We start from the raw sequence: 10084 nt of genomic DNA on the forward strand, positions 1-10084 counted from the left end.
GTGCAAAAAAAAAAAAAAATCAGCATTTGAGAGCTAATCAAAACTATAATGCAAAAATAAAACGCATTTCAAGAGAGAATCTAAAAGTAATTAATTCATCTTACCACACTAGTATCAATCAAATACTGATACCGACTTGGTATCAATATTTTGGATCAATCTGCCCACCTCTAGTTTATATGAACAATCTTGCTAAGCACAGAAAACACATTGGTGGATTCGCCTGTTTCAATACAAAATGACCCTGAAATGCTTCTAAATTGATCTGCTCAAAATTTTCTTTAACAAAGCTGAAGTAAAATTAAACAAACTACAAATGTAGCTCAGTTCCTTTATCAAACAGCATTTACAATACAAACCATTAGCCTGAGAGAAAAGGGAATTGCTACATAGAAAATAAAATACTTGGCTAAAGCTTAACTGGCCTCATTTGCTGTGATCAAGGTCAAATGCTGCAGCCGCTACAGTGAGCTTCAGGCATATATTGTACAATTTCCAAAGTGACAGTGCAGCCCGATGGGACAGCGTTCACATGGCAGATGTGTGAAAGTGTCTGCATATGAATCTCACAGTTTCTTTAATAGTAACCAAGGACAAGAGTTGCATCATCTAATGCAACATTTGCAAGTAGTAATGATTTACTAAGGTTTGCACAGAAGCTTTAAAAAGGTAGAAATCTCACCGCTTTATACAAAAACTGACTTCTGCGTCATATCGCATGTTCTGCCTAGACTTCCTTTATTTTATATCCGACATGAAACACTTTCTCCTTCTCTACCCTATTGTTGCATCATTGTAAATAACCACAGTCATGGCAGTCTAATTATAGGCAATCAATATCATCAGTGATAAAAATGTTTTGCTGGGCAGGCGTTCGCTGTGTTCGGGAGTCAGAACAACACCAGGTTAGTGTGGGGAGATATGTCGAGGCAGAATTACTAACATTAATCACTTTAGCCACAGAGATTATCCAGTCTTCCTTAATTAGAAATACCCCTCAGGCCAAAAAAAGAAGAGCGTGGTGTGGGAGGAGGTGATACAGCTGTCCAGTAAGCTTTACTGGGCTGAAGGGAAAGAGTGCACACTTTGAAACAACTGGTTACTGAAGATCCTGCTTGATAATTATGCAAATGAGCTGTCACAAGTTCCAATGAATCAAAGCCTTTTGAAGATCATCAAAGTGAGGAAGACTTCATGTGGTTTAATTAATTCCTCCCAACTTCAAGCATCAGTCTGGAAGGTTCACAGCATACATACCAAACAGCACAACTCCCAAAAAGCATAAAAAAACATGTCTAAGCCCCTTCAAACCAGCAGCTAAGTATGCACAGATACTATAGCCCGCCCTCGACTAATTCTGCATCTCAACCAAAGAGCTTTGACAGTTTTCAAACAGACACGGTTCTCTGCAGGGTGAAACCAAGCAGGAAGTTTTCTTTTTTAAGACGGCAGCAGCTGCCATGTGTGGAAAAGGTTGTGGCATGACTTGACAACTGGAAAAAGCTCAGACTATAAAAGTCCACAGAGAGAGATAGAGAGAGGGAGAGAGCGAGAGAAAAAAACCCAAAACCTTACAATGATTGTCTGAAGAAAGTTGCAGTGGACTTGAATAACTTGATACCTGAGGGATCATTTCAAAATGTCCATTACAAGTACAAATTTGTAGAGATCTCACGGAGTAAAAGGGTTAAAGAGAAAGGAAAATGTTATATCCCGACACACAATCGGCGAAAAAAAAAAAAAGAACTGCCGGAAACAACAGTTCCTTGAAAGAAGAGAACAATGTTGACTCTTATCTGCAGCATAATACAGTTAATCTGACATTTCCTCCAATGGGATAACATTAACCAGGAACCAGTACTCTGCATTTAGCACAAAACAGAAAACAGATGGGTAGTTTCCAAAGGAAATTGAAGTAAATATAGCCGACTTCTCCTTGGAAGAATGCAGCACAATTCTGATGAGAAAAAAAAAATCATCAAAAAAAAATAAATAAATCAAAACTTATAGTTGTTGCATTCAGAAGTTACAGAAATAGCCTGCATACTATGATTCTTCAAAATTATTTTACAATTTCTTTTACCTATTTTATGTACAGTATATATTTAATTTGCAGGCTTAAGCAATTATTTTCAGAATAAATAAACTTTGAGACCGGCAACGGGAAACGTAAGCCTGTATGTTTCATATTACATGTTTTAAATAGATTTAGTATTACCTAGAATAATTTTTAATGGCATCAGATGTCACCATTAGAATGCCCTGGTCCATTAGTGATTGATAAAAAGACTATTTTGTAGCGCTAGCTGTTGGTGTGAGGGATCAAAACAGATTCACAAGAAGAAGTACACAGTCCTGAAATCAATTAACAACTGTTGACCTGCTAAACTGCAGGAGTAGCTGGGGGAGAAACACCAGAACAGTAAGAAGAGAAAAACTCTGAACAGAAAAGCCTGCATAAACACCACTATAAATTAGGGATGTTACAAATCTAAAAAGGCCATGTCTGATAAGAATCACATTTGAGATTTAATTAAAAACTACAATTAAAAATAATCTATGCGCTTAAAAACTTAATAGCCATAACATCCAGCAAAGAAACAATGACTATCATCATTACATGGTTTACTGTTGAACCCAACACATTTACAGTTGGCAGCTAAGCTAACATGACAGCATGACTCCTCTCTGTTTTGACATGTTTGTTGATGACTGAGCTCCTGCCTTGCAATATTATTTAAAAGTTACATCTCGTGTTTACAGAATGTACAGAAAAAGTTGTCTCCTGCTTCATAAAGTAAATGCTTTTCATCTGAGGAGTACTATATTGCTCCATGAATGGAGCAATATAGTTTTCTCAGTCTTGCAAAAAATAAAAAATAAAAATAAAAATTTAAAAACAGCTTTTTGGGTTTTTTTAAACTTTGTGCACAAAAAAACAAACTGTACACCAAAAACGTGTATTTGATAAGAGAGAATAGTTTGGTACTCCATTTTCAATCACTCATCATTAGATCCTAGGCTGAAACCTGGGATTAGATCAGGACATCCGTCGATAGAAACAATGTTGTACAAAACGGCACCATGTGCACCATAGCTAAAATCACATTTCTATCAGTTGCTGAACCACAGGCCTCCGATCGGAGCCCAGAGAGCAACAGGACACAGCTGTAGCCTTCAACTTACCACATGTGGTTAACCTTTTTCACAATGTGCAGAAACAAAACTGTCCCTTTAGTCCGTAGTAACTGGAGCCAGTAACATAACCCACTAACTCAAAAACAAGGACATCAAAAATACATAAAGAATCAACTTCAGAGAGATCCATTTCTTTGACAAAACAAGTTTGGCGGTAGAGGTAAGCTACAAGGACCACAGCCAGATGGGACACTGCAAAGTTACACGAATGATTTACACAGACTGAGCCAGACAGCACAAAGATTTTTACAGCCCTGGCGAACAACCGCCTCCTGACAGCCAGTTTTCTCATTGGCACAGAAAACCTACAGGGAGTGAATAAATCTTCAGAGGGAAGCTAAATAAATGATGAAGGCAAAAAAAAAAAAAAAAGAAGTCAGGAATAAAAGGAGGAGACAGATGATGAGGAGGGGGTGAATACACTACAGGTAACACATTAATCCTTGAGAGGAAAAAAAATGGAGCTACACCAAGGATGGAAGTGACTAATGTGAGAGTTGGGGAGGAAACATATTCATAAATCACTGCTGCTCTCTAGTAAACAATATCCAATTCACTCAGTCGTGTTCCTTTCCTGGGAACTGAAAGGATTTTAAGGGAAATTTATTCCATCTACATCGAGTCAAGTGGCTATTTAGATAAATTGATAATTTATGTAGCCCAAATTATTCATGTGCACATGTGAATCGCTAATCTGCGTGAATTGCAAGGTTAGTTTTAATACCTGCGGAAAATCCAGGCACCACAGCAAATCAAAAATGATTACGGCCCCTAATTTAAAAAGAGCAAATGAAGACCATCTGAAACACCTTTCGTCAGACGCTGTCACTTCCCTCGCGATTAGCGATAATGGATCAGCAAGCTTTAAAGGATGAAAGGAGCCATTAAGCCCCCATTTGGCAACACTAAGGTGATTTGCATAGATGTATAAAATAAAACCCCTGCAGTGAAGCAGCTTGAAGGTGGGATAGTGACAAAGGTAGATGGATAAGAATGAGACTGCAGGAAAATCTCTATTGGGATAGGGGTATAGCTTCAAAGCAATCCTTCAGGGTCAGGGTAAGGTTAAAAGAACGAGACACTCTGAGGACGTTTGAAAAGGAACGTAATTGAGCAAGAGAACAAAGAGTGAGCTGGCAGGGTTGGGGAAAAGATGGCGTCTGAATGTGATACGATCTCATACTCTAAACATCACAGAAAGAGCAGATAAACTCAAACCTTTGACAGAAGATCAGTGCAGGGTACAAAGGCATGTTTTTAACTCTGCATCAACCTTGAAAAGTACCAATATGCCCCAAAGCTGCTTTAGTAGAGGAAACATTCATATATTTGCAAACAAATAAAAGCAACGACTGAGCTTGTTGGTTTGTTTACTGTATTGTAAAAAAATAATAAAAATACTAACCTTTGAGTTGATCAGCCACCACACTCTGTCCGATCCTCTCATTGACCTGTCCATCTTCATGCTGGTATCGGTCATCCAGGAAGTCAAAAGTGGCTTGCGAAAGGTGGACTTTTCCAGCCACACCCAACTGCTCCATCAGATTGGCCAGATTGACATCGTTTGACCAAACATCAAACTTGAAGCGTTTCATCCCCAGGATACCGCACAGCACGGTGCCAGTGTGGACGCCCACCCTCATGTTCACCATCTCCCTCTTCTCCTGACAGAACTGCTCAATGGCCTGAATCATCCCCAGGCCCATTTCTACGCAGCAGTAGGCATGGTCTGGTCTAGGCTCTGGGCAGCCAGCTACGCAATAGTAACAGTCTCCCAGAGTGCTGATCTTCTCGCAGCCGGTGAGCTCACAAAGTCTGTCAAAACGTCCAAACAAGTCATTTAGAAGCCCAACAAGGGCATGAGCCGATTTGTTGGCAGACATTTTGGTAAAGCCGACAATATCTGCGAAGAGGATGCTGACGGGGTCCATTCGTTTCATGTTGAAGGGTCTGAAGATGATCTGGCCTCGGGGAATTGAGGTTTTCTTGCGTTTGTTGTTCTTTGGGCTGGAAAGGGCTGCAGCTGCACCGCCGGTAGAGTAACGTTTACCACAATTATCGCCAATCTCTTCATCGCCTTGTTTCATCAACTCATCTGCCACAATTCTTGGCATCACTGAGTGGATCATCCTCTCTTTCAGGGCTTTTTCCACCTCCAGATCCTTTCCGTGCATAATAGCCTGTCCGACTTTAAGAAAGGTGCTGCGCGAGCGCACTTCAGACATAACGAACAAATGAATGCCAATCGCATGAGCGCAAAGATGAAGCAGGGCTTTGGCTGGACCCAACCAACTGAACATCTCCAGCTCTGATGAAAAGGCCCAGCTCCAGTTCCCTCCTGCCTGAGTTGGGAGTAAACAGCCCAGGGTCTCAAATAAGACAGAGTACAACAACCCAAGCATGAGAGATGCATAAAGTCGAACATGTAGAACGCTGTACAGCAATAGCAGAACCTCAATACAGAGGGAGAAAGTGCCCACAGGAGAAAGGCAGGGGAACTTATTAGAACCCCTAGTAAGATTGTCATTGGACATGTTGTATATGGGTCCCATGCCACTGAATTCTTCCTGATCTAAATCAGGTGACATGCCATCAGGGTTCCTGAATCCTAGTGTCTGAATTTGAGGGGCCAGGGTCAATATGAAGGTTACAAGGATAAGCAGCAGAGATGCTTGGTTGTAGCAGCGGGAATAAAGCCTGGTAAAAGTCATTAGGAAGAGGAGAAGGCAGAAGATGAGGAAGGAAGCAGTAGGGAGGAGAAAAACAACTATGTCGCAGCAGGAAGGATGGGCAGCAAAATACAACCCCCAGAGGAAACTGGCAGCCACCAGATAAAAGAGCACATAGCGGAAGCGTCGCCGGGTCTGAGGGAAACATCGCTCTCTACAGGCCTCCTCCAAGATAGACGAGTCAAACTTTGGATCCCAGAAGTGACCTGCTGACCTCTCGAATAGCTGGGGCATCCCTTTATGAGCACGGAAACTCTTCACCATGGTCCTCCTCACCCCAGACTCGCCAGAGCTGCAGCTAGAAGAGATGCTGTACTTGCAGTGCTTGGTGGCCCCGATGAAGCCTCCCCCGATGGAGCCCAGCGGCCCTCCTCCGTGCCTGTGCTTGACACTGCTGCCAATTCGCACCGAGACGCCTCCGTCTCCGCTCGAGTCACAGCTCACTTCTGTGTTGTGTGGCAGCAGTTTCTGATGCTGGGGAGATGCCATGTTGTCTATTGCTCTATTCGAAATGAAAACAACTATTAGAAGGCACCGTTAATCATGACAAATACCAAGGTAGAGAAGTAAGGCAAAGCATGTGGACACAGTAGAAGGAGATGAGTTCAGTGCTCTGGTTGCAGCAATACCAGAAGACTATTGAAAGTTTTTGAGTAGTTCATTATTGGCCCTCTTGACGTCAATCGCTGCATTCCTCTACATTCCCGTCTGTTTAGACGCACTTGAGACTGCAAGGTTCATTCGCTGCCTGCTCTGTTCCACTCCAAGCAGCCCAGGGATTGCTCCAGTCATTGGAAAATATTACATAAAACTGTAAATCTATCCCAAAAGTAAAGGTTAGGAGCAGGAAGTGGCTTAGAAAACTATGAAAGCATAATTGAGAGGGTTTTTTTTAAAGAGCTTTCTTTAGACAACCCACTGAGTACTTTAAATGCCCAGTCCACATTCAGTCTTTAGCCCCCCACTTCCTCACGTTGTCTATGTAAAGCAATACTTCCTGTAAAATTTTGTTTACGGGACGGGGCAAAAGTTCAGGCAAAGTAACTCGTCCGCAGAGTTACGGGTTCTCATATTACAAGTTGTGATCAAAAAGACGGTAGGTTTTTCCCACACCTGAGGCGACGTGAGCGCAGAAACACACACCAAAAGCTTTTAAATGCATGCCACATGCTTCTTGCTGCAGGGCCTAATCCCAAATGTTCTCACACACGGAGCCCCGTGTTTTCCTGCCTTCCCACTCCGGTGTCTCCGCCGCTGCTCCGTATCCAAACTCACAGGGGATTCTGCGCGAGCTGCTCTTGCAGAAGTCCAGGCGCGTGTGGAGGAAACAGCTAATAGGAATGTTTGGATTTTTTTTCCCCGCAAAAGCGTGTCTGTGGGTGACTCCTGCCCAAACACGCTGCTTAAGGACATTCACGGAGCACTTTTCATTTTATTTTCTCTTTTTTTTTTTTTTGCGTTTGTATAATCCCACAGCATGTCACCAGTCCGCCGTGACAGAAAAAAAAAATCTCTATTATGTAGTCCAAATATCCGAAGCGCAGGGAGTCCACCTGGCAGCTGCGAGGGAGAAAATAAAACTGTAGCCTTGAGCGGAGTGCAGGACTCTTTCCTTTTGTCTGAAGTTTCCCTGTAAAAGCTGGGTCACCCTTTGCGAACGCAAGAAGACAAAAAGCCCACAGAGACTGAGTGGAGCTAATGAAAAAGGTCCCCACCTGCGCTCCCCTTCCACACCTCAGCCCCACAGGTTACAAAGCAGAGCCCCGCCTCGATCCAACCACTTTAATTGAATCAGACAGGAGATGGTGTTTTCATACAGCTCTAAATGATTCCACTCTACCCCGAGACTAAAACGATATCAGAGCCTTTCTCTGAATCCCTCTGTAGAGTCCACATTGCGACGAGAATATCTTCTCTCGGGGTTATCTGGCCATGTTTGACACGATGGAGCAGCTGAAGCGACTGTGTGGCGGGATCAGAGAGGCAGCAGCCGCCGCCACCATCTTCAGAGCGCTGACAGCCGCGACCACGGAGACTGTGTGCGTGTGTGTGTGTGTGTATGCGAGCGAGAGAGAGAGAGAGAATCAAGCACGGATAAATTTACCTCAGGATGGAACAACAACCACTTCCGCTTTTTCCTTTAGCAATAAAATTGTCATCTGTGCATATAATTCCCAACTTTCTTCCGACAAAGAATCCTCAAAGGATCGTACAGCACGAAATACTTTGATCCTTTCTATTTAAGAACATTAAAAATGCTGTTTGGCGGATGACTTTTGCATTTGGTGTGAATGACCAATAATCAAATTAGTCTAGTTATGCATGGTGTAAATTTATTTACAAATTTAAAAGAAAAAACGCAACAAACGTGGCATACGTTTTTGTTCAACCCCCGTGAACCCTTTGTTGCAATAACAAGATGCGCATTCTTGTCTTTATCTTTGTCTCTCAAAACTTTGTAATTTAGAGACATTGGTTGCCAGATAACAGAGTGACATGCAGCAACTTGCTCTGCGAACAGCACTACTTTTTTTTATTTATAACCCTGTAAAGCATCTTCAGTCTATCTTTTCAATCCAACAGCGATTAATTTTTATGAAATGCTATTCCTTTATTTCAGTCTTTGCTTTATTTTTCAAGCTGTTATCAATCGGCAGAAATTAGTGACAGCTGTTACTACTGCCTTAACATCAATTTCTTTCCCCAAACTAATAAAGAAGTTATTTAATAACTTTGCAACACCCCCATAATGTACATTATATGTTTATTTTGAAACTGCCCGACATCCGGTTTCCCTGTCCCCATTAGCTTGACGTTGCTGTTTGCTGTGTTTGGCGTCCACACGCAGAGGAGCTGAGTACTGGGAGGGAGGGCTAGAATAAATGCATGTACCTGAGGGAAAAACAAAAGCATCAGGATGATTTCAATGACAAAGCCTCACAATAAAGATGCATCTGCAGTAGTATGACAGGAAAGGAAAACTGTGTAATTAGTGAGCACTAATAAATATAGCTAAATGGATTTAAAAAACCTGATAATCAAAATTGACTGGGAAAACACAGAGGCATACCAAAGAAATTACAAGGAAGCTATCTAAATAAGTGTATTAGATGGGACAAAAACAAGACTGTTTTACTGTTTGTTCTTTAATCATTTGTTAAAGTGCTTATCAGAAAGATTGTGTGTTTTCTGCTTTCACGGTCTAGTTTATTTGCTGGGATTTAGTTTGAAAATGAACAGAAGTGTTGTCACTTACAAAGTGATTTGTCACACATTTCAACCAGCGTGTTATTAACGTCGTTGTCATTTGGGGACTGTGAAAGGACTTCTTATTAACACGCAGCAAATGTTCACTGAAACTAGGCCGCATAAAATAGAAAAAAAGCTATAATCATTTGAAAACAACCAGTACTTGAAGATTAAATTAGGATTTTATTTCATAGATGTGTATTAGAAATGCAACTATATGCTTATGTAATTTTAATAATTCAGATTCAGACCATATCTTTGCTGTGCTGTTCCAGACTTGAGCCTTTCTTGCTTAAAAATCTAAAACATTTGTTCGCATTTGCAAGCATCCCTCTGAGTTAATACTTTGTAGAAACACCTCTTTGAGCATTATAAAGCTGCAGGTCTCCTAGCTTTGCGCATGTAAACACTGGGGTTTGCATCAGTTTTCAAGACTTTCTGCATCATCTCAGTTGGATTTAAATCTGGACTGGTTTTGATCTAAACCAGCAGTGTCAAACAGAGGACGTTATTAAGGGTTGATATTAGGCGTTATTCCTAATAAATATTATTCCATACTGAACTCTGCCTGACTTCTCATCAACTCCAAGCAACTTACCTTTACTCACAGAAGAAAAGCAGTCCCACAGCATTATGTTGCCATCACAAGATTCTACAGGACTTCTGTAGGAAATGCTTGCTGATGTATTTCAGCCATATCTGAATTAGCTGTGTTGACATCTAAGAGTTGCAGAAAACTGGACTGGTCTGGATCAAACGCATTAAACTCACATTGTAAAAGTGCAGTATACTCATCCAGCCTCAAAACTCATTCTACTCTCAAGTGAGCCACAATAAAATATTTTTTATAAAGGATATTAAAACAGTTACATTATGCAAGTTTTTTTTTTTAAGCCAGCTTTTGTCAA

At 41.3% G+C, this 10084-nt stretch overlaps 1 protein-coding gene across 2 annotated transcripts in view; it reads right to left on the reverse strand.

Moving 5' to 3' along the window:
- Positions 1 to 7967, reverse strand: part of adcy9b (adenylate cyclase 9b) — a 39464-nt gene extending 31497 nt beyond the window's left edge. For both annotated transcript variants that reach the window (XM_014983612.2, XM_014983611.2), the window contains exon 1: positions 4604 to 7967. In XM_014983612.2, coding sequence (XP_014839098.2) covers positions 4604 to 6416 — 1813 coding nt within the window. In that variant the 5' untranslated portion in view covers positions 6417 to 7967. The remainder of the gene's footprint in view (positions 1 to 4603) is intronic.
- Between the last annotated feature and the right edge of the window lie 2117 nt (positions 7968 to 10084).

This window comes from Poecilia mexicana, unplaced genomic scaffold, assembly GCF_051168715.1.
Source record: "Poecilia mexicana isolate PSO_F unplaced genomic scaffold, ASM5116871v1 scaffold_8, whole genome shotgun sequence".
Classification (NCBI taxonomy): Eukaryota; Metazoa; Chordata; class Actinopteri; order Cyprinodontiformes; family Poeciliidae; genus Poecilia; species Poecilia mexicana.